General features: G+C 39.6%; 1 protein-coding gene across 3 annotated transcripts in view; it reads left to right on the forward strand.

Annotated features, from left to right (window-relative positions):
- The first annotated feature begins 2,238 nt into the window (after positions 1–2,238).
- The window catches only part of LOC149280808 (guanine nucleotide exchange factor VAV3-like), an 80,208-nt gene continuing 56,134 nt past the window's right edge, over positions 2,239–26,312 (forward strand). For all 3 annotated transcript variants that reach the window (XM_089500077.1, XM_089500076.1, XM_089500078.1), the window contains exon 1: positions 2,239–2,442. In XM_089500077.1, coding sequence (XP_089356203.1) covers positions 2,239–2,442 — 204 coding nt within the window. The remainder of the gene's footprint in view (positions 2,443–26,312) is intronic.

Genomic DNA, 26,312 nt, shown 5'->3' on the forward strand with positions numbered 1-26,312 from the left:
CACAGAGGCTGCAATTCAACAATAAATCCAGAGCCTCCACAACATTCTGCTAGAAAATCAGGAGGCTACTCCCACCATTCCTATTTTACTGATTTCATATGTCACATGACAGAAGCTACACAAACCAAAGGGACTGCTTCCAAGAAACAATAAACATTTGGGGATCATTAAGTCTTAGTTTCAAACAATGCAAAGGCCTGCCTGTTATTACCGTTTCCTCTGTATGCTCATATTAAATATAACCTTGTTTCAAAATAACAACTGAAAACAATTGAGACATGACACACAAAAGTGGTAAGCGAGAAACATGCATTGTAAATTCATACACCATACACTCAAATTGTGCTGAATGTCATCTTTTTTAAAATGGTTGCATAATTTGTCTATAATTTATGCCATAATGATGTATTATTAAAGAGTATCAAACGGCCAAGCTCGACATTTAGGAAATCACTAAATTATCCCCCTTCCCAAATCATGTACGGCACCCAGGCTGGTGGTAGCCGAGGTCCCAGTGTAACACATTATGTAACCTGGCAATAGTAAGGTGGTGGCAGCGGAGACTGAGCTGCAGTGAACACTAAACGGGTGAGTGAATCAGTGGATGTATAAGTGGTTAAGGATGACACCGGAAAGCTGTTTAGGAGAAGAGGTGACACAGGCAGGCTGTTTAGGGGCAGAGGTGGCACAGGCAGGCTGATTAGGGCAGAATACATAAAGGCAGGCTGTTTTGGGGCAGAGGTGGCACAGTCAGGATGCTTAGGGAACAATGTGGAACAGGTAGGCTGATTAGAGGCAGAAATGGCACAGGCAGGCCTGTTTATGAGCAGAGGTGGCACAGACAAACTGCTTGGGGGCACCGACAAGCTGCTTGAGGGTAAAGATAGCACAAGCATCTTTGGGGAAACAGATGGCACAGAACAGATATTTGGGGACAAAGGTGGCACAGACAAGCTGGTTTGGGCAAAGGTGGCACCATGGGAGATGTTGCCTGTGTAGTTTAGGTGCCCTGGGGCAGTTTTCACACCAGGGCCATGTGGTTCCTAGTCATGCCCCTAGTGTGACTTGGGGCATATGAGCTCCACCATTTAGTTTAGTGAATTAGTATAAACAAGAACACTAATAACAGCATTGGCAGTCAAGGATGTAGTAGGCATGGTAGAAACACATGACCCATATATGTGTGTTGATGTCAATGCTCTGTGGCACATATCCATTTCCTATAGCACAGCGGTTAGACGTTACTGTATAGCATTAGCCTCCTCCCCTTCTCTTACAGCGCTGTTGACAGGTAGTGTCCTGCTCTCATATTGTACGCCAGTGCGCATGCGTCAGAGCCGGGGCTGCAGCCCAGTGCAGAGCTGAATAGAGGAGAGGGTAATAAGTGATGGGAAAGGAAGGCTGTACGGTGACAGCTACCGAGAAGCGAAATAGACAGCGAGAAACGGAAAAAGGAGCCCAGCAGTGCTGTTCGGGAGAGTGACAGCTGCTTATACATGAACTGAAATGCTGGGGAAGAGAAAGCGGCAGTGATAGAGCACAGTGGCGGCGTGACAGTGAGAAAGGACACTCACAGTGGATGGAGACTCACGCAAGGGAGGGGCACCCACTGATAAGAGAGTGACAGTGCCTAGCGGGCCGGACCCCGCAGCAGCCGAGTGCACTCAGTGACAGCCGGGTGCACATGAGTACAGCACAGGGCTGAGTGTGAGCATACATCGAGATCCGGGTTATCGGCTCCCAGGGAGAGCTAAAATGACACCCGCACTTAGGTGAGAGAGTGTCCTCAGTCAAGAGACAGGGCCTGCCCTCACAGATAGTTTGAAGACGGGCAGACGTGTGCTGGAGGAAGAGTCCGCATTTAGGTTGGTGTGGTGCCCTAATGGAAGGGACTTTGGAAGATGTGCCTAGAAGCTGTGATGAGACCCTTCAGTCAAGGTGAGTGATCTTACAAGAAGGAACAGGAATTTGGACTCCTGGGAGTGAAGCTGCCGCACAGAAGAAGAAGAATGTCAGGGCATTGAAGCTACATTAAGAACACTTATGGATACTGGGGGGTTTCTTATGCTGGACAATACTTCAAGAGTAAGTCCTTTTCCATGACCAAAGACTGGGGTAATTCTCCTTATATGCTCAAGTAGAGTGAACAGATAATAACCATTTGAGTTGTAGGCACTCTTTTGCTTCCTGCTTATTTGTTTGTACTTTTGTATCTTGGTCTTACTCTATTCTGGCCCAATGGAGCCCTGGAAACAGTGTGCCCAGTGGCTTATAAGATGCAAAGTGCTGCCACCCCACCACAGGGTGACATGGGACACGGCCCAGGTATTTGACCTGGCGCAAACACTCCGGGATGGGGTTCTTCTCTGTCAGCTGCTCAAGAACCTGCAGCCAAGCTCCATCAACTTGAAGGACATCAACCTGCGACCACAGATGTCCCAGGTAAGTGACTTCTTACATACGGACATGTACATCTTAACTGTTAGCCCTTATGGGCAGGATCATGAGCCTACTTGCTTTTTATTTTTCTTCAATTTCTAGTCTTACTAGGGTACATACATTTTACAACATATTTCCATGTGTATTAGTATAGGGAATTTATATTGTGTTACTGTGTGTGATTGTATATTTAGAATGGTTGGCTGTGGGTATCTGTTAGAATGTGTTTGCAATGAATGGATGTGTGTGTGTGTCAGTTACACCCAATGGATATGGGTAATTGTTCTATATGATTTGTCAATCTGTGTATTAGTGGTTTAGTGTATTTATAACGCCTCATTGTTTGTTCCAGTGAATTTGTGAGTAGCTATTTTTATTTATGCTAAGAATTTCCGATGTTCTAATGAACTGGCCAGATTTAAATTGGGCCAAATGTGGTTGACAAGATCCATGGGCTACATGCAATATTTTAATAAGGATGGACCACCAAGTCAACTCCACCTCTCATTACTGACTTTAAGTGTTTTGTACTGGAAAGTGAATGCTTCATTATGTAAAATAACAGTAAATAGTGATGGAGTATATCAACAAATATAGGGATAATAAGTAGCGACAAGTCAATAACGGGGTAAAATGCTGACCAGTGAAAACACAATGCTATTCGGTTTTCACATGATAATAACTCTACCAGTGAATATATTCTAGATGATGCTTAATTGGCTGTATATAGTAATAATATGGTGTAACTTCCATCTCTCAATCATTGTTGAATTGTGACAATGTCATTTGGCACGATGGTGGCTTCTGTATTTCCCCTGTGGCAGGGGATGGATAGGGACTGATTGTAGAAGGTAGCTTTAAGATTAATGTCTCTTATGCAGTAGATCTGCTCCTCTTCCCCTGCATGCATCTTCATGGGCTCAATGAATGAGGTCACAAACTGTCAGCATTGTAGTCTACATGAGTAGAGACACAGAGGTCACTTCACTGATAGGGCCACTAGGAGGCAATTTGCATGGGGTACAGAGCTACACTGCCCTTCAGAACTTGGTGCAGGGTCACATCTGCATCAGTGTGGACCTGTTCCACCCCTGAGTTCTGTTACCTAGCACAATTTGCATAGTACTTTCACATGCAATTTTTAGTATCTTGAAGTGTCAAAGAGGATGAGTGGGAGCCCCAGCATATACCATGTGCTTCCAGCAGGTGTAGTGAGCTGGTGGTACATGAATTGTACACATACTGTACCTTCTTTTTATGGAATAAAGATATTAGTTGTTTTGGGTTTTGGAAACGGATCCAGACTCTCAGCCACGTCACCTTTTAATGCGTACTCTTCCCTTGCCTAGTTGCCTCTGTAACGGTTTTAGTTCTTAGCTTATCACGGGTGCAAACCTTGTGCCCCAAATGAGCCAAAATGACACAATATTTTACTAGTTTTTTGTGTGAAAAGCGACCTATTATCCTACCAAACTACTCACCAGACATGAAAGAGGAACTCTTGCAGAAACATTGATAGTAGCTTGGAGGAAGTGTGTTTTTCATTTCTTCTCTTCTCCTTATCATTCACATCGATAATCAAGCTTTAATTCGGTCAGTAATTTAATTCGGTCTGATTGTCAAAACATTTGAGGAGGGATATGGATTTATTTCAGCTATAAGAGCGATAAAGATTTATTTCTACTTTACCATAAGAAAACATACTGTTTTATGTCATTATGAGAACCCGACAATTTTAATGTTTTAAAGAACGTTGACTTCTCTGATTTTTTTGTTAATACAAGTGACATTTTAGCTGCTGGTTTGCGGTAAAAAGTTTGAAGCAAGAACTGACTTCCCATGTCTCACCAGTTATTGGAAAATCTCACACAGGCGCTAAAATGGCTGGATAAACAAAAAAGAAAATGATTAGGTTTTCCAAAATTTCTTTCTGAATTTTCAGAAGGCAAGAACTGACACATTTTTGTAGACTGTGGGAAGCATACAGACATATCCTGGAGTGACCTTTATTTTACAGAAGATGGTTTATACTTTAGGATATAACTTCATAACACTTTACCCAACTTTTACAGGACATTAGGTCAATTGTATACATTATACCGGTATACAGGATGTACATAGGGTCCCAACCTTTTTTTTTTGCTACTCGCAAGTGTTATGCGATACAAGTCCAATAGTGAAGTAGTTCCCTAATTCTACTAGTTCCTAAGAGTTAGCAGTGTACATTAGAACTCATTTGCATTTTTTTTTGCCTGCAAAGCATCCCAGAAGACATCTGCTGATGTTACAGGATGTCAGCACATGCTAGAGAACTTCAGAATTTTATTAATGACTTTTTAGTGCCCGTTGTCAAAGACTGGTTGAAACTACAAGACAGCCTTGGCTAATGCAATATCTGTGGTCAGGGTGCATGAGTGAACCACACAGTTTTGAAATACTTTTCTATACTAATCACTACCTGCTCTGCTAAAGCCCATTAGAAGAACCTATTTTACTTCTGTAATGTAGCCCTTTTTTGTTAGTGTAATCAGAGCTTGCCCTTACGTAGTGCAATTTGTCCCCCCAAGGCATTTTCTTTCGGGAAAGATTCACGGAAAAAGAGAAGCGTTTCCGCACCTTTCTTTCTCTGGGAGAAAGGTGGTAGATGAGGTCAAATGAATTCCCCCAGGGATACTGAGAGAGAAAGCCAAGGAGAGAAACCTTGGGTATTCTTATTGGAAAGGAAATAAGGTGTTAACATATAATACAAATAAATGTTGCTGGGAAAGATAGCCTTGAAGCCATGAAAGAGCCAGACCATGAGAATGTGGAACCTAGGAAAGAAGGTTATTATAAAACTCAAGAAGCTTAGAATCAAAAGTAATACAGGGTAGTAGTTGGTGAGGGATATGGAGTCTAATGAAATTGTGATAATTGAGGTTACTAATGAATGTTTGAAACAAGAGGAGAAGTAGCTGGAGGATAACAAGGAACATATGTGTTAGTATGGGGCCTATAGAAGATGTCAAAAGGTAGGAAGATATGGGATCCAGGGAGCAGTTGATAAGTGTTGAGGAGGAAAGTAAAATGAACACTTCAGAACCATGGAGAAAGATACAAAAGGAGAGGTAGATGCTTAAGAGAGGTGTTCCTTACTTGTTTGATGTCTATGTAGATATTTATCATATTGAACCATTTCACTAATGTCCTCTTCTAGATTGCAATTGTCTTCTTTCTCGGCTAACTCAGCTAACTATATAGGTAGTTCTAGGTTATCGAAACCATAGGAAAATATTATGCCAACCCCTTGTTATAGGTGTGTCTTGTGGATAAAAGGGAATATGTTTCTGAGATTACAGTTAGTTTTCTAACTCCATTTTTTAGGGGTTTCTGGTTGTATTATTTGGGTCTAATAAAATTTTAATGGCAGTTCATTCCTGCCAGTGATTGGCTGCTTCAAGCTGAAAGTAGAGGAGCAAAAGACTGGAGCAGTGCACTGCAGCTTCTCTTTAAGTGTACGTGCCTTAATAATAGTTTTCTCGTAAAGGTTAAATAATACATATTGAAATACCTAAAAAGTATAATTTCCCCTGACTTTGACTTAAACTGGGAATTACCAAAAAATGGTCCTTTTGCAAACGAAATGGTGCTTCGCTGAGAAATGCTGCTTTGTTTCTTTCTGATTGCAGCCAGTTATCTTTACCACTCCCAATACATTGTCCCCTTGTGGATAATTTCAGGATTCAACCCAACAGTGTACTATTTGTGCTATTTACATAGGACTATGTTATCCAGGACTTGGTCAGAAGGAATTTAGGGGAATGACTTAGCTTTGCATCACTCTGTAAAGAATAGTTGATTTGTATTGCTTACAAACAGAAACACATTTTTCACATATACATTCAAACATTATATATCTTTATAAATGTCATATGATCCACTGTTTAGTCTGCTTGCCTTACCTGTGATTATTGTACAAAAATGTTACCTTGGTGCTATACAAGTAACCTATTACTTCCTAGCATAAGATGAATCTAGGCCAACAAGCCTGTTTAAGGAAGGTGCTATTTAAAGTTCCAAATATTACCATAATTTCACAATATTTATAATTACGCATAGCAATGGAATTGCGTTTAGTAATAATAAGTTGATCACTATAAATATGAATAATGTTTGTTGAATATTGCCTAGATACAACTCTTACTGGGCAGTGTTTATTAAAATTGTGGTTGCCAAATGTCCTGGGGGGGGTCCAACAAAGTGAGATAGAGAAATGCTCTAGGTTTATGTTTCAAGACATTTCCCATGTATGCCTTAAATAAGAGTGCTGGTTTGGAACATAATTCTAAGTTGCATAAATGTTATTTGTGTTATTTCATTTTGCGAAGTTGTATGTAACTTGTTCTCAGTCATTTCTAGATATGTACTTAAGAAGTGCGCATGTGTGTGTTAATTGTATGAGCAAGAAACGTGCGTGCACTTTCAAAATTAGTGCTTGTGCAATTTCTGGCACCTTATTTCATTAAATGCTTATAGTTTTCAGCAAATAGATGCCTTTTGAAAATACTGAGTGGCCATTGGAGCAGGTTTCAAAGACTTAATGTTATTTAATTAGGGATTTAATTTGAAATTAATTAAATCATGTTTTGTACTGACGGAATGATACAATGACGGAATGATACAATGTACAGTATGACAGAAAGTATGCGGATGTCTTACTATCAAACCTGTATGAGCATGTAGGGAATTCCATTCCAAAACCATGGGCATTAATATGGAGCTGCCCTTTCCCTATAACAGCCTCTTCAGGGAAGGCTTTCCACAAGATTTTGAGGGCAGACTGATGTTGGATGAGAAGGTCTGGCTCACAATGGGCATTCCAGTGTATCCCAAAGGTGTTCAGGTCAGGGCATAGAGTTCCTCCACTCCACTTGAGTTGTCTTTATGGACCTTGCTTTGTACACTGGAGTAGGGCTGAAACAACGAATCGATAAAATCGATAATAATCGATAACGGAAATCGTTGTTGACGATTTCCGTTATCGATTAATCGAGTGATCGATTCGTTGTTGGCTCCTTTTACTTACCTCCGCGAGCGTTCCCTGCTTCCGCTACACGCTCTGCACTGCGTGACGGATGTGACGCGTTCCGGAGGTAAGTATTCTTCATGTCTGTGCGAATCGCTCTGTGCGAGTGGCTCCGTTCGCACAGAGCGATTCGCGGGGGTGGGGGTGGGGTTTCAGGGGATGCAGGGCAGAGTGGGGGTGGGGGGGCAGGGCAGAGTGGGGGTGGGGGGGCAGGCCAGGGTAGGAGACTGGGTGCAGGGCAGAGTGGGGGTGTGGATGCAGGGCAGAGTGGGGGTGGGGGTGCAGGGCAGGGTGTGAGTGTGGGGGCAGGGCAGGAGACTGGGTGCAGGGCAGAGTGGGGGTGCAGGGCAGAGTGGGAGACTGGGTGCAGGGCAGAGTGGGGGTGTGGATGCAGGGCAGGGTGTGAGTGTGGGTGCAGGGCAGAGTGGGTGCAGGGTGTGAGTGTGGGGGCAGGGTGTGAGTGTGGGGGCAGGGTGTGAGTGTGGGGGCAGGGTGTGAGTGTGGGGGCAGGGCTGGGTGCAGGGCAGAGTTGGAGACTGGGTGCAGGGGCACAGTGCAAAGTGCTGGGTGTAAAGTGCCAGGGCTGGGTGCAAAGTGCCAGGGCTGGGTGCAAAGTGCCAGGGCTGGGTGCAAAGTTCTGGGTGCAAAGTGCCAGGGCTGGGTGCAAAGTGCTGAGTGCAAAGTGCTGGGTGCAAAGTGCCAGGGCTGGGGCAAAGTGCTGAGTGCTGGGTGCAAAGTGCCAGGGCTGGGTGCAAAGTGCCGGGTGCAAAGTGCTGGGTGCAAAGTGCCAGGGGTGGGGCAAAGTGCTGGGTGCAAAGTGCCAGGGCTGGGTGCAAAGTGCCGGGTGCAAAGTGCCAGGGGTGGGGCAAAGTGCTGGGTGCAAAGTGCCAGGTCTGGGTGCAAAGTGCTGGGTGCAAAGTGCAAAGTGCTGGGTGCAAAGTACCAGGGCTGGGGCAAAGTTTCTTGAATAGTAATAGTCCACCTCTTTTCAGAATGTTTGGGGTTATTTTGTTTCATAAATATTGTGTTTGGGTTTTTGTACTTTGAAAATATTGTTTTTTTATTACATCATAACAAAATAAGAATGTTAATGTAAATTTTAAGTTGTTTTTTAACATCCAGTTCATGAAATTATTTTAAATAAACTAAAAATTTGCATATTGGTTTTTTTTTATCCGATTAATCGATTAATCGAAAAAATAATCGGCCAACTAATCGATTATTAAAATAATCGTTAGTTGCAGCCCTACACTGGAGCACATGAGGAAATAGAAGGTTCATCCCCAAACTGGTGCCAAAGTTGAAAGCATACAATTGTCTCAAATGTCTTTGTATGATGTAGCGTTGTCCCTCGTCCACTTTACGGTAGGCACTGTATTCTGGTTGGTATTGTTCTCCTGGCATCCTCCAAAATCATAGCCCAGTTTTATTCATCACTGCAGGGGACACTTTCCACTGCTCCAGAGTCCAGGGACGGTGTGCTTTACCCCACTCCTGGTGATAATTGACATTGCGCATTGTGATCTTCACCTTGTGTGCAGGTGCTCGGCCATGTAAATCCATTTCATGATGCATCTGACCCAAAATGCTTGTGCTGATATTACTTTTAGAAGCAGTTTGGAACTCAGTAGGGAGTGATGCTACAGATGACAGGTGATTTTTACACAGTACACTATTGAGCACTCGGCAACCCTGGTCTGTTAGTGTGCGTGGTCTACTGGCTTTGTGGCCGAGCTGTTGTTGCTCCTAAAGGCTTTCACTTCACAGTAATAGCACTTACAGTGGACCGGGGCAGATCTAGCAGGGCATACATTTCATAAATCTTGTGGCAAAGATGGTATCCTATGACAGTGCCATGTTTAAAGTCACTGAGCTCTTGAGAATGACCCATTCTGCTATGTGCTTGACTTTATATACAGTAACTGTTAATAATGAATGTGGCTGAAACACCTTAACTCAATAATTTAGTCATATGGTGTACCTGAGACATACAGGGGAGTAACACAGATTCCGGCAAATTAAGTAATTTATTTCTAAGCATATGCATGTTATGATATCACTGACTTATTTTTTGTGCAAATTTGTACTTTGCATTTATTTACTACAGGGCTTGACAAATTTGTTGTAAATCTAGGCGCCAGCTAAAAAAGTTAGGAGCCAGGAATTTTTTTTACACTAATTGTTGGTTAGGAGTGATCTGATCATCATCAGCCCACTTACTAAACTCACAGCATTTGACCTGGAAGCACCCTGGACTTTTAGGTCAGTGCTGTTTTTTTTATATATATATATATATATATATATATATATATATATATATTTATTTATTTTTTTATTTTTTTTTATTTATTTTTTTTAACGCTTTCAATGCTGATGTTCCATTGGAGCACAGCATTGACTGATATTTAGTCCCCACAAGCTTGTGGGGACAAATGTTAACCCCTGCAATGCCACAAATGTGTTATAGACAATTGTGGAATTGATGGGGTTAACGCTGCACTGTCGCTCTCATGGAGCGATCAGGCAGCAGGGGGGTGTTGGGGCTGGTCTCCACACTCATGTGGAGACCAAAGAACCCTCTCCCCCTGTCCCTGAAGCTGGCTCTGGCAGCTGGGACACAATTGCTGGTCTATAGACCAGCCATTGCAGGGGGGAGTCTCTGATGACTGCTGTAGGCTTCCATGCCTACAGGAGTGAAAGGGCTTGTGGGGGCTGGTTTTTGCTGTTGCTGGTCTGCCTGGGCTTCCAGGCAGACCACCAGCAGCAGAGCCCCTTACAAAACGGGAATTAACCCCTAAATGCGATCGCGGGCTCTGAGTGGCTGTGCTGTCTGCCCAGACTCCTGGGCAGACAGCAGCAGCAGCGCCCCCCATGGTGACGCGGGGGCATTTTTTTTGGATGTAAGAGGCTGACAAACTCCTAGGACAAAATTCTGAGTCGCCATGGCGACCTGGCGCCTGGGATTTGTCGAGCCCTGATTTACTACATCAAATAACCAGACATAGGTAAGAACTGATTTCATGTATAACTTATATATAATGACATGTTCTAAAATACAGCCATTTATATAAAAAATAGAGGGAGCGCAACACTGCTTGCAGCATTATCTGCTACTTTACTATAGGTATAAAATATTTTGCAAGAGCAGCCCCCTTATTTTGAAACATACCTTGCATAATGACATAGGATTCAGTCTTGTAACATACAGACTTATTCATTATAAGGAAACCATATGTGTATCTGATAACGCATTTATAATAAGCATTGATTTCAGTTTCATATTTTTAGAGTAGAACATATTCTACCAGGAGAAATATGTTGAAATTTCTCATGAATTCAAGTATGCCCTGGAAAGCATTTAGAATGAAAGCAATATAGTTAAAGTTACATGTTAAGCATGTAGAAAGGAACAATCTTAAATTGAACATTAATAATTATCGAAGTGGCGTTTTGATGCCAGATGCAAGGAGGCAGACATTTCCATGGATTTTAAAGGGACGCTCCAGCATTCATATTCACTTTAATGCATAGTTTATCCCCATTTATCATTTTGCAGAATCCTTGTATGCATTTTACCCTCAACTCCAAGGCTTGCAGGAGATTTGCTTGGCTAAACACTTCCAATGATTTTCAGAGTGCATACATACTATGCTTAGGACTAGCAAGCTCCAGTGCTTGCCCGCAGGAGAGTTCCAAGGGGTCTAACGAGACCTGCCTTAGATTTGATTTCAATAAGAACAGTTTGTGAAAAAAAGTGGTGTGAAAATGAGACCATGGATGGAGCGGTGTACAAAGTACTTATTTATTCTTCATTGTTGGGGCTGTATAAGGCACTGGACTGTCCCTTGAAACAAGAGGGAGATTTTACCTGTTTGGTGAATGGAGCTCTGTAGAAGTTGCTTGGCCTGCTTCCTTCGTGTAATGTGGAACCATTAGGAAGACACTGGAAGTATACTGGTTGTGGAAGTGGAAACATACGGCTCAAGAAAAAAGGGAGCTTTCTAGGGATGAATTTGTACACTAGGCAGGAAGGTGAAGAATATGTTTGAATTCACTCACTTTAGATCTCTTACCATATTACCATGATGGGTACTGGGATCAGAGTGGAGACCAAAGTGGCAAAGTTGTACAAAGCATTAAATATGTCAAGACATATTTGTGGTGCTGTCTGCATACACTGCATCCCCATAACTGCTATTAAAATTTGTTGAGCAGTCTGCCTTCTTACAAGAGAATTTAAGCAAGACAATGTAGGAATAAAGACCTGTTTCAAAATATAACAGCACACCAAAGGACAAAATGGAAGAAACGTCTATGAAAAAGTAAAGTCTAATATATCTGGTAAAAAACCCACCATTGCAAATATCATACCAAAATTTCGGTTTGGGATGTAATTATTGTCTCTGAAGACATATATTTCTATAACCTTTTAGACGAGCTGACTAAGAAGTCATTCAGTCTACAAAGAAGAATTATGTTGGTTCAGGCATATATTAATTTTACAGAATGCCTTCTGGCAATATGTCAGTGTATCGACTTCAATGTCAACTACTGGTCAGAAGCTTAATGCATTGGCTCATTTTGGAATTAAATCATTTGGTTTCAGGATACGCTTAAGACCATGACGAAGAATGCACTTCTCTAGCACTTAAAGAGTTAAAGTCAATCAGGCATTAGGGTTGCCTTTCAGTACACACGTCCTCTTTCCTGTTTTTTCATGCTGCTGTTTGTACTGTTATATGGTAAATAATTGGTTGAAGCTTTTCGGTAAAAAACCTATTGTCACATGAAGGCATCGGAAAAAAAAAGATGTACATTTATACATAAAACAAAAATGCACGGTCTCCATAAACACATTATGTAATGTGAAATACAAACAAAAGGTAGAATAAATGTAATTGAAAACATCCCCGTGCAGGATAATCCTGAAGCCACTAGTCAATCATATTGCTTATATAGTTTTAGTTAACAAAAAGGAAAATATTTATTATAATATGGTCACAATAGCTTAAGGCAGGCACCATCACCCCTATTTCTGCCATTTTGGGAGTCTCCCCATGAAGTTTTACATTTTCATGGGTAGTGGTTGATTTTACCACTGCACCCTTCCATGAAAAATAATGACATCAGAACGTGATATGTTATGAAGAAAACTGATTTGGAATCTGGAATAAAATAATTTATTGCTTGTTGTAGATCCATGGCACTTGAACAATTTGCTGATGTGCTGTTAAAGCAGTGAAGATAATCTTCATCTTTGGCCATGTAATAAGAGCCAGGAGTAGTGGTATTCAATTCCAATTTCATTTTTTTCATATTTTCAGATACTGTGCCTTCAGATAATTGGATGTTTCCATTAAGAATGCAATGAAGATGTTATCAATGAATACAACATCAGAAGCATCTGGATATAGTTTTATGTCAGATGCCTTGTGCATCAGCATCCACAGGGTTTTTCCCAAGGGAGGTGAAATATCCTCCCCAGTTTTCACCTCTTCAATCCCAATATCTCCTCCCTATTGCATACCTATTTTTGGCTCAGAAGAGGAGTGTCCTGATTTCAGGGTAATTTTCTGCATTAAAATCTTAAACACTACTGCACCCTTACATTAAAAGGAAAACAGTACTCATAGTTGCTATGTTTAAATAATACAGTTTCAGACAAATAAAAGTATAAAATGTAAAACTAATGAGCAGCAAGACATCTTGTGTTGTTCACATTTTTTATATAAATAAAGCCATGAATGGCATAAAGTACAGTGGACAGGTTAAACATGCTGTGTGGTGTATGGGACCTCTCCTGCCGTCATTGTGATATCATAATGAAAGCTATGTATATTACACTTGTTATACACACACACAGTGTGTCATTCTGAAGGGTCATCCCAATACAGCTGACTCCAAGCCAAGTGAACTGCAGACTGTCGGCTACCCTACAAAAAGATTTGCAGAGCGTCAGGATTCCAGCAACAGATTTGAGAACTCTGTGAAGAGTGGGGCTCTTCTTTTAATATGACATCTTTAGCAACCCAATTATTAATCTTATTATCTCTTTGTCTTTAGTTTTTTTTTGTTTTACTGTAACTTAATTAATCTTAACTAAGAGTTAACCTCTTAGTGCCCAGAGGGAAGGGCAGTTCTTCAAGCTGTGGTTTCCCAGAGGTTTCCTCCTGAAAATGGGGGTTTTCCTCTCCTCCATGCTGAAAAATTACTCTTTGTGAGTCCAGAGGTAGCTCCTTCTCTGTCCTCTTCCATACAATGTTTTATATTATATAAAAAAGCTTTGATTGTCCCCATAATCATTGTTGTCTATGTGCAATTCTTTGAAAATCGTAAAATGTATTAATCATATTTGGTTAAAACATATTATTTCCATAAGTCTGCAATGAACATTCTTTTTGGACTAGCAACTTGATTTAATGTCATTTTTACTTATTGTCGAACTGTAACTAAAACAACACATATAAGATAATTAATTTACAATCATTAACTAAAAGCTTTCAATAACAAAAGGCAAGGAACATCTTTGTCACCCACTTTCTTTGAGACAGGGATCCAAACCTGTATAGTCACTGCCGGCACTGCAGAGCCACGATACAATACAGGAAATCATGGCTCAGATAAGCTTTTTGCCTTTAATGTAAACAGCTTTTTTATAACAGCTAACTAAATGTCTATCCTATAAATGTGCCACTTATGTTCTTCTCTCCTTATATCACCTGTTTAGTTTCTAACATAATAAGGCCTCCAGGGATAAAAAACAGAAAACATATTATTAGACATACAAATCTATCTGCTTTGACTACCTCCTTACACCCCACCTCCCCCATTGCCTACATTTATTGGCTCAGGAGAGGGGTGTTCTGGTGGGAGGCAAATCGTAACCCTTTAATAGGGAAAAATAATGTGACCATGGTGGTAGTAGCTAATAGACCGGCACATATATTCCCATAATAATGAACCAGTGATGATGCTCCTCACCATCATGGGCTTTGCAGTCAACAAAACTTATTATTGTTTAGTGTAGGCCTCTTTGAATTTCCTGACAGGGGTAAGTACCTCTTCTCGCTCCCCTCAGGCCCTATGAATTTAAGTAATCAACAAAAATCACTAAATTAAGAATAGTGGAGGGATAAGACATTGGGAGGAATAATCATGCAAATATAGTGAACAGGAGCTTAACATTAGGTAAGTACATATATATATATACACACAAACACACACACATATATATATATATATATATAACATTTTGTTATATATAGCTTATTTGTAATCTCTAAACAGTATTGTTTATGGGTTTTTTAGTGCAAAGAATGCTAGATTAGGCAAAAACATGACATATTTACTTTAAATGACAAATTGTGCGGGTTCCTGGATATCGTTGCATCGGAGCAGTTGAATTAGTGGATGACTTAGTCTCTCTTGATTGTGCACCTTAAGATTTGACCAAAGAAGTATAGATTTCTGCAATCAGCTTTAAATACTAGTAAAAAGCCAAGCCCAAAAGTTTAGAGCAGTGTACGGATAAGCAGGAAGAGAACATGCGGGGTAGCAGAAAATATGGAGCATAACTGGAATGACTTTCAGTAATTTTTGCATATTGTTATTCTGCTTATCAAGTCTCTGTTTCCCCAAAATCATACTATTAATATTTCTATTGCAATTGAGGATTACAAGGGCAAATTCTGTTACAAAATAGATATTAACTACTGCATTACAAGGACAAATGTATAGCTAAAAATACATTGTTACCGAAAGATCCCTTCCTTCCTGGCCATGCGCCAGCACACTGTCCCATCATGAAATCTGGAAGCAGAAACATAGTATGTAAATGTTCTTGAAAGCTCCTATGTAGTATAGAAAAGTAAACTTAAGCTCTACAGTTAAATGTTATTTTACCTATGTATGTGCAAACAGTTGTATAGACAGAACTCATTCTTCTTAAAGTTCCCCAGTACCATGGGGATTGGTTTATCCACTGTTATTGATATATATATATATTGTGGTGTGTGTAAGCAAAATGAAAAGAAACAAATAACCTTTCTGGGAGAACATAGCGGTAGTCTAGCTATCATGGGACTCATCTTTTATTATAACATGCCTGCGATATATGTCCAACGCAGTAATCTACGGCAGCCAGATCAGGGCTTGCTGAAACAATATCATCACAAATAATAATAACGTTCTCCACTTGAGACAATAGCACAATCCAGAAGTCAGTGTGAATGTATTCAAGCAGATTACAACTTTAAACCATAAAATGCTATTGCTAATGCATACTTTACTGCTCTTTACGGAGCATATATTAATAATATAAGTCATAGCCGGGTCTCACTCTCTTTATATTACGTACCTCATTCTCTCTGTCCATATTACTTCCTTTTCTCAGTTTCCTTTCTACTTGCTGCACCCTTCAATTTTGAATATCTTTTTCTCACTCCCACCATTCAACTTTACTTGTTTTCCAGTCTTTACCATGTACATGGCACTCATATATATATATATATATATATATATATATATCAAGTGACTACTTCTGATCCTAACTGATCTGTAGAGCCTCATAACTAAGGGGGTAGACGATCACGATGTATTAAGATACATCATAATGTTATTTGAGGTATATTTTTTACACTACAGAGAATGGCGTTTGTTTTTATTTTAGTTTTTCTGTTACCGCTTTAAATAGGTCTCAAATTAAAATATAATGGATCTGCTCATTGATAGCGTGTTATTTGAAATCGCCATAACCACAACCTCCCATGTAGGTTCTAATGGTTTCTCTGTTATAATGAAAGTCGAGGAATGAATTAGGGTTTAAGACCTAAAGTGTAGAGTGTAACATAACACATTTTAGGCAGAATACAGGCTTGGTGGTACTACATCAGAAGAAAGGGACTTGGGAGTTATTTCAATTTTAAGGTAAGCATGCACTGTAGCGAAGCACCATGAAAGGCCAAAAGATATAAGAAAAAAGGTGTATGAAACCCACTTTTGATTAAGCAAAAGGTAGACAAAATAATTTAGAGATAATTCAAAGAGCCACTAAAATGTCAAAGGAAGAGCAGGGACATAATAGAAACATTTAAATAGAAACATAGAATTTGGTGGCAGATATGGGCCATTCGTCCCATCTAGTCAACCCAGACCGTAATCTGTCCTTGGTCTCGCCTTAGATTCAGGATAGCTGCCTGCCTACCCCATGCATGTTTAAATTCCCTTACTGTATTAAGCGCTATCACTTCCGATGGGAGGCTGTTCCATTTATCTTCCACCTACGCAGTAATTTAAAACTTCCTTACATTACATCGTAATCTCAGATTCTCCAATTTTATTTAAAGGAATTAAATACGTTTCAGAACTAAAGGGTGCAAGTTAGAGGGTTGACAAATCATCTTGGTTGATTACAATATAACTATGCTTTTAACTATTAAATAAAGTGACTGATAAAAAAAAATAAAAAAAATCTCTCGTCCAACAAAGACAGCTTAATGTATGACTGGAAACTATTATGTGTTTTTTCTTATTTCCAGGAAATGACAGCTATTGTTGTTCTTGTGTCTATTATATGGAATGATCAAAAGCAACAATCTATAGAATATTTAACTGCTGAAATATCTGAAATGTGGATGGTGGACTTTGACCTTGTTGTGATTGATATGGCACAGAGAGGCATCCTCCCCTAGCTAGTCTTTTTCTAATATCATAATGAGGGTCACAATAAATCTTACTTTATCCACAAGAGGTAAGATTTATTGTTTTTATTGCTACATGAAGGACTTAGCTGGACCTGCACAATATATTTCAATAACTGATTTAACTATATTAGCATTATCCTGGGCCAAACAAGCTCTTCTTGTAGGAGAATAGCACTGGGTTGGAGCTTCATGATATACATTGAAGACTGTGAGTGTAGATGTCCTGCAGACTCTCTCTTAGTAAATAAACTCCACTGCTTCCATTATGCTGAATAATGAAGATATATTTGTGATATGACTTTTTTAACTATGCATTATACAGGGTCGACCAAGCTCTTCTTGTAAGAGACACTCACTGGAGTTGACCCTTCGTAATGCATAGCGAGATTTTAAATTGGAACGCTCTTGCAAACAAACCAGGGCATATCGCCTTGGCTTATAAACCCTATCTCTCTACTAATGTGAGTTCCCAGTAGGCATTCTTTTATCCCAGACATCATCAACTGCACATTTAATATTGGGTCCTAACTGTTTGCTATATAAAAGATTCAGTCAACTGCTGTGTACAGAACTTGAGACAGTAGACAATGTTGGCAAACTGGAATAATCGTGGTACGCTAGAGTGCAAAATACAGTAAAGTACCCTTCGCTATTTAACCTCTACTGAAAGCAGGGAGCATTCATGGTATACTTCTTCTACATGTTAAGGAGAATGCCCGTTGTAATGAATAGGAGCTGGGCTTTCATTTAAATTAGTGGGAGTTGCATCAGCCAATCATTGGATGCTATATGAAGATATTTGGTAGCATGCATGCAATTGGCTGTTTTTCAGGGACTTCAATAAGGAGTGCTACTGATCATGCTCAAGAAGTTTACATACCGATACTTCCTGGTTTCAGTTGCGGCACCGGGGGAGCAGTTGAATGTTGAATGAGACAGAACGTTCGGTTTCTAGCCTCAATAACTAAACAAAGCCCGAAACTATTTTCAGGCAACGGCTGGCCACCTGACACACCGGGCAAATGTGGGCCGACAAATCTGGTGCTATTGTGTGCCCGGCCGTAAACTGACAACCTGGCTACTCTGCCTATTGAGCTCAGGGGAGAAAGCATTAGAGTGCACGTTTAGTACATCAGTAGCTATTCTAGAACCAATGCAAGATGCATGTATCACTTAATCTACTGAAGTATATAACTTAATCTAATGGAATACGTTCTGTAGGAGATATATTTGCTTTTTACAAAGCGATGTCGGTTTATTTCTTTTAACCTGAAATATTTGAGCAGAAGAATTATAGAAATAGCTGTTCTATAATCTCTGGGATTTTTTTGCGGTTTGAGCAACTGTTTAAATACTCTGTAAAGTAAGGATTAAAGAAAATCCCCTTGGTGGATTTAACTTGCATTTCTATCTAGCACCTGTATTGGATGAAGAAAGAGGAAGAAGTAAACCATAATTAAGCAATGCAATTTTTAGCCGTTTAACTCCTTTAGTGTTGTAATGTTTAGTGTTTTCTTTCCTCTCTCTCTCTCTCTCTCTCTCTCTCTCATGACATCCATACACTGTGCCCTTGTATAAGGCTGGTGATGTCCTAGAAACTTTAGAGAGAAGACTGAGAAGACGGTATAATCGTGTGGGATTTGGAGACAGACTAATGTTGGTCAGAGGTTAATTGGTCTGATGAGTCCAAAACCATTTCACGATTTGAAAAATAGAAACACATCACATAGATCTCCTCTTGATGTCTATTTAATGACAAATCCCAAACCATGAAACACATTTTGTAGCAAGCTTTAAAAACTTGGTCTATACATTCGCAATTTCCTAACATCTTTTTTTAGAGAGTAAAGTCTCAACTGATGGTTCTTTTAGCTACATTTGTTTGTCAGTGTTATCAGCTGTCTCTACTGTATATTTTTTTCTTTTTGGTATATGAGTCATTGTCTACCAGTGCTTTGTGTCTTACTCTGAAGGTGTCTCTTTGTCTATTTCTCTGTGCTTAGTGCATGTTTTGAGATGAAAACAAATTCATCCCTTCAACATTACTATCTGGAGGCAAGGAAATAAACAAGGAACAGAAGTCTGGTTACAAACATCACGTTCTAGCAATTAGCTCAGAGATTGCCACCATGCTTTCAGAAGATAATTTCACCATCTGAAACTTCCAATACAATCTGTAATGAAAACCTTAATGGGTTCATCAACCTCATTCTTCTGTTTCTTAATGACACAATTCACGTAAATGCTGCCCATAAAACAGAGTGAATCCAAATTAAGTATCTGAAAGACATCCGTATAGTAATAACTGTATTGGTGGGGACTGGCTCCTTTTTTTCTAGCAGAACAAGTTCAAGTTTGAGCAACAGGGTCTTGTATAAAGAAACAGTATTAATTGTTGTTAGAAACAATATTAATATTGTAGTGATTGTGGAAATGGGACAGACAGAAAGGCACCTAGTAGACTTCTGTGTGCTTGACTGGTGCCACTGTCGAAGAAGAAATGTCCCACAAAACCCAACATCAGCTAGTTGATAAGACTCAGACTAGGTGGTCTCAATGTAATTTTTTCAGTTCCAAAGCCTTCCAAAATACAAAAGGTTAAACCACAACAGGCTGAAATACATTATTTGGCATGTTACATAACTTTATACAGGCCAATAATGGGTTCTCTCTTACTAGTAGAGAGCTACTATGACAGAGCAGATGATGCCGAAGGATAAAGAGCGACAGATTAAGACTCCAAGACATACAGATAAAAGCAAATAATAGAGGATAAACCAAAGATGAGCACACGGCGTGAGCAGTGAAAGTGGATGGAGCTGGAATTAGAATCAAGTAATTGGACAGACACCTTCAGGCCAGATGTGCAACAATAGAACTCTGTGCAGATGCAGCTGTCAGAGTAACTAAGGGATCCGGATCCTGTGTCAAGCAGGAGACAGGAGGGGGTGAGTCAGACTGGAAACCTTCCTGTGTACACACAGCCCGGCTCCGAGGGCCAGGAAATCCAAAGCTCTTACACTGTAACTCACTCACTGCCAGGAATAAACGTAACACTGAAAGCCATGTTTACTGACCGGTCCCACCAACAACTAACAGATATACGTCTCATGGGTCACTCCCAAGTTAAGTCAAGTGGTGACGTTTAATGAGTTGGTGCCAATAAGTATCATCGAGTGGGTCAGCAGCAACAATGACCTATTAGGTATATGATTGGAACAAAGAGGCATGAATGGGATGAATGGATAAAAAAGGGGGTCTTGGAGGGATGAAGCAGAAGCACAGGGCTGGCACTAAGTGGAAAAAAAATCAGACCCCAACTTTAATACAAGTGATAAAAGGAATAACTATGAATGAACTCATTATTATTAAAGAATAATAAATCACAGTGATGTTACAAAGAAGATTGTTTTGTTGCACTTGTATAGGTCTATCTCTTTTACCATCTAATGGCCTAATTGGCCTACACTCAACGTATATCAGTGACTTGTGGGGTGTTGCCCTGGGTCAGGCCTAGGACATCCCCAACTAAAATACAAAGCTAGAAACATCTGAGTTCATTGTATCAGTTTTTTTTATATAACATGTTTTCCAGCTGCAAACTAATGGTACAAAATGCTGTTTTTTGGCTGTACTATAGGGTTACAAAGTTCCAGAATTGATGGCATTACATTAATTTTTTATTAGGCACTAGTGGTTAAGTACCATTAGTCTCCTATCATATGTTCTCTGCATGTGAATCCCCTGCTATTGAATACCCAGGAGGAAGTATCATTGTCCTCTGAATTGAGTATGTCTCTTTTGAACTGGCACCCTCTAGGCTACTGATGGCGGATGTTATTGGGCCTGAGTGCCCAACATGAAATCAAGTTACAGACACTGCATGTTGGTGTCTACCCCTGGTGTAGTGTACTGTTGTTTCAATCTTCCAGGAAAAAAAACACAACACACAACATAAACATATAGTCACACTCACTTACATGCATATGCACACATACCCACACACACACATATACAAAAGCACATTGTACTGGTCCTGTTGGGTCCATGGGACACAGGTTGCACTTTAACAGGGGTGCCAATTTGCTGCCTCAAGGAATGATCTTTTGGCTATCTGCATTATTCTTGGCTCCTGCTTCTGTCTTCTCTCTTTGTCCACTCTTCTTGTGTATTCTTTCTTCTGACCTCTTTCTTCTTTCTTCTTCCACTTCTCTGTGAACCTGGCCTGCCATGGCATTTCCAAGAAGACCGGAGCCATGGAGACAGCCTCTCCCCCGTTCCTCCAATCAGGGGAGAGGGTGTGCTCAGAAGCTCCGTCTTTTTGCAGCAGCTGGGCCACGTGCCACAAAAGAGGCCTTGGTGTGCCCATTGTAGCACATTGCTGTTCTAGGCTGATTATCTTGTTATCTGAATAACACTAATAATGTTATATATTTTATATATAACATTATATATAACTTTTATATATATATATTAATATATGTTAATATTTGCCTCATTCATGTTTTTTGTTAGTATCTCCTGTCAGGCGCTCATAGGCTGTTGATATAGAGACTGAAAAAAGCTATTAAAAAGTTTGTGTTGTTTTTATTTGACTAAACATTAAAAGGCAATAATAAAATCAAAGAGGTGCTAAAATGTGTTTGCTTAGCTTACTAGAGATTCAGTTAATGATTGTCTAAGTGGAACAAAGGACAAACATTATCTGAACAACTTCTCGTTGGCTATAACATTTTAATCCTCTGTATTAAATCAACACTATTTTAACTTGAATCTATCTATATATATATATATATAAAACAAAAATTGTCTGCGCTTCTTACCCTAATTAAGTTGGCAACAAATATATAAACACAATATAAATGAAAGGTTTTGGTTATATGAATTGGCCGAAGCATAATTAAGCTCACCCGCCACGTCAAGGCACACTCTCAATAGGGTGAGAACCTACTCTCACCTCCTACGTAGTGGACACACAAAGCAGTTTATACTGCTACCAAAAAAGGTTTTTTTGTATACATTGTACAGCCAATACACTGTTTTGGCAGCATGCTTACACCTGTTTGGTAGGCCTCGTATTATACATTTGTATTATTTGAGCCTGAGACTAGCTTAGCGCACCGACATTTCTTCTTTTCCCTGTTTGCATATATATATATATATATATACCTTATTTATTTATGAAAATATTGAATTGCCCATTTACGTACCTGGGAACTCTCTTGGTTTGACCCAGTGTCTCTCGAGCAGAGGAGTGGAGTTTGGCCACACCTGCTGTTTGGCTACTCCGCCCACCAAAGGCCACCTGGGCTAGCTCCATCCTACACACAGCTAGCCCCACCCCTTTGCAAAGCCACGCCTCCTCCTCCAGAAGAGCTCCAGGTAGTCTGTCCTGGGAAGTTCCTTGATATGGCTATTTAGTTTGAAGGGATGACGCTTGATGGGCAGATTACTAATACAGAACACAGACACATATGTTGTCTTGTGTTTTGTTTTTTTCTGGGGGGTTGGTAGCTGAGGGGGAGATAGAAACAAACTGCTCTCATGCTTGGTGTTCCATATACATATCTAACCATCTGGGAGCATCTCTAGGCTGGGAGGGGCAATCATTATTTGAACTTGTTCCCAGAAATCTGAGGTTGCATCATGTTGTAATACGATGGAATACATTTTCTTGTCTTGTTATTATATGATGTATTCATTCTGAAAGTACATCACCTAGAGGTGAATCATCTGAAAAGAGAATTTGTTCTAGCTCAATACAGACAAACTATACACTTTAGAGGATGTCTATGATGTTTATTTTTATTTAAAGAAAAATTAAGCCATTCTTGGTGATTTTGTTGAGTAATCAATGCACTTGGCTATAGAATATTGCGGCTTTTTAAAATTGAACGCTTATAAATTCCGCATGTCAACTAAGTATGTACATGTGTAATGTATGTTTCCGCACTGATAAAATTAAATGGTGTGCATTGTAAAAAAAAATGGGGCAGATTAACGTGAAAAAGGTCCAATGTCTATCTATGCAAAATCAGCACAACTGATGAAAAACATCAATGAGTTGAACATATTAAAGTAGGTTGTTTTTTTGATGGCGGTTAGAGGCATACAGAATATTATGTTCGCAGACCACCGATAATTTCAAATCAGTTGCTAAGTGTTTTATGGAATAAAAAGACAGAGATAATAAGTGGTTTGCTCCGGTTTGAAGCTTTTCCAAGTGTTTATTGTAAATATTTGATGAACAGAGGGATACTGTTTCCGAAGATTTTCCCTGTTACAAACTTTTGTTTTTATGTTCTTATGGTTTGTAGTAGAGTATTAGAGCATATTTGTGGAATATTAACCATCAAAGAGTATGAACACTTTTTAGATGCTGCGATGAAGCTAATCCAGATGGCAGAAGGAATTTTAGGTATTGGGGTTTATTCGCTAAAGCGAGGATTGTCAGGAGTTTGTCAGGAGACTTGTGGTTTCAACTCCCTCACTTCACTATTCACTATGAAGGGTCAACACTGGCATGTTTCTTCAGCAGGAAGGGCCGAGCTGACCCTGTATGATGGATTATTCAATGGATGAGATATTGGCAAAATCCCACTGATTTAACCATGTATTATACAGGGCCAGCCAAGCTTTTACTGCTAAAGAAGCTAAATGGGGTTGAACTTTCATAATATCTATTACGGTCAAGGAGTTGAAACCACAACTCTCCTGTTAACTCTTTGTGAATTTGTGAATAGACCACTTGCGCAGGGGACAAATATCATTTTAATATGCCTAGTTAGGAACCATACCTTGCATGTACTTTTCTATACTCTGAGATTACTACTGTAATATTTTATTCTTTTAGTTTATTGTGAAAAAAGCTCTATATTTAATACAGATTTTGGGATGAGATTTTGTTGAGTATATGTCCTTTAATGCCTTCATCTATTCCTTATTTTAACCTTAGCACACATGTGTATCTGTTGTATCAGTTTAATTAGTTTGTATTTCCTCTTAGGGCTGATGTTTATATTATTCTGGGACTTTCTAAGGTGTTTGCAGTGCTGTTTTAGTTCAACAACATGCTTTGTAGAATCCCATAACTTGCTTGGAAATGTAAATCAAATGAGACAAACCATTGAACAAATCTTTGTTAAACTCTGAGATTCTGTGAATACTTTAGCATAGCTAAAAGCTTAGGTCTGAGCGTTGGCCTCTCGGATGACTGTTCTAGCCTAGCATTAATCTGGCCTGGCACCCTAGGTCTGGGAAGTTGTTTTGGAAACATCAAATGCGAATGTGGAACGCTGGTGGTTGTTAGGCGTGATCATACTGGGAGATTTGTGAACATTCTCAAATGGAAAGTGTTTTCTTCTGTTGTTATTGTTGGACCAACGTTGTGTCTGAAATCACAGCAGGTGTTTGGCCTGCATGACCCTCCACCACCTGCCACGAATTATGGCTACACATGTTTATTCCACGTTTTATTTCATGTTTTACTGTACTTATTGGAACTACTAATGATAATTAAAGTATGATGCAAAATACCATAGCTCTCGGTCACAGTTTGGACACCATAGATCTGCCCTGTTAAGACACAGAAAAGGATAGTTTCCTGTATACCGAGTGTTTTTTAAGACCGTCTCACCAGAAAGATATATATCTCACAATTAGCTGTACCTGTGGTTGACCAAGCTTCCTTGTTTGCTGCTCTACCCAGGTGGTAACAGTAACTCCATATAGGTGTGTATGCTGAAAGCTTTCCCTATCAATTTATTGATCGCGCAGAATGACCATGAATATGTAACGGGAAAACAAGGTAAATATGGGTTTGTAGATGAATAAAAAAGTGCTTGCACAGTAAACCTGTCCCATGTTGGAACCCAAAGCCCCCAACCTCCCTTATTTCTAGGAGTTTGGAATATAAAGTGATTTTGGCAAAATATGTACTCCTAAAATACATTTTACAAGTACGTGATTTTTCTTCTTGATGCTTTGAAGTCTTGATGAAGCACGGTCCCGTAGCAACTTCTCTAACCACTTCACCTAAATAAAAGTGTCCCTCTTAAATATACCCAATGCATTATACTTTAGCTAATATTAAAGATCTTTTCCTTCTAAAATGAGTTTCTTTTTTCTACTTATGTATGACATTTTAACATTTCCTGAATAAGAAACAGATTGTTAGATGTGCAACATGTATCTTTGTATGAAGCTGCTAGATTTTTCCTCTGACCATTTGAAGGCATTTCATTCAAAAATTCAACACTTTCTTTTCTAAACACGTAACTCCACTTATCTGTTTCCTATCATCTATACGCATCATTTGTTCCCATTTTGGACATTTTATGTAAACTAACACATTCCAGGGGAAGAGGTTCTAATGTACAGGAATGTGTTGAACTCAGACTTGTATCTCCTCCCTCTTTTTACCGCTAGTGCAAGCTTTTCTGCACTCTGATGTAAAATAAGTCACTTTAAATTAAAAGCTGTATCTGCATTAGATAGGGCATGTATGTGTACTTATTGTTTGATCATGACCATGACTTGTGCTGTTGTTTGATCGTGACATTTGCCAAGGCAGGGCATATTTTGATGTAAATCTGAAAAAGACCTAGAACCCGTTCTGTTCCTCATTTGCCTCAAATCCACTGTTATGGGCAATTCATATGTGTTACCTATCACCCATCAAACGTCTAACATATTGCAACTTAAGCCAAGTTCGTAACCACTCCAACCATATATTGCCATTTTTTGTGTGTAAAATACAATTTTGCAGATAGATCTTGCGATTGAGTTTCCTTTCTGTATAATGAGGGGAAATGGGTTTACATTTTATCCAGATTAGCAGATATTTCCTGCTTTATTCTATAGTCAGTATAATTAAGCAGCTTGCTGACCGACCAGATTGATATAATTCCTCCTCGTAATTTGGTTATAAACTGATATAATACATTTGCTTCAAATGGAAGTCTTCCATTCACTTATATGTTATTGAAATTACTGATACAGATAACTCCATAGAAAAGGTAGTTAGAAAAATGATGTATACATTGTGCTAGAAAGACATAGGTGAAAGCTTCCTCCGCTTGTGATATCGAGCGCACATCCTCAAATGC

Source organism: Sceloporus occidentalis, unplaced genomic scaffold (assembly GCF_023333645.1).
Source record: "Sceloporus occidentalis isolate IW3139 unplaced genomic scaffold, rSceOcc1.0.p SCAF_147, whole genome shotgun sequence".
NCBI lineage: Eukaryota > Metazoa > Chordata > Lepidosauria > Squamata > Phrynosomatidae > Sceloporus > Sceloporus occidentalis.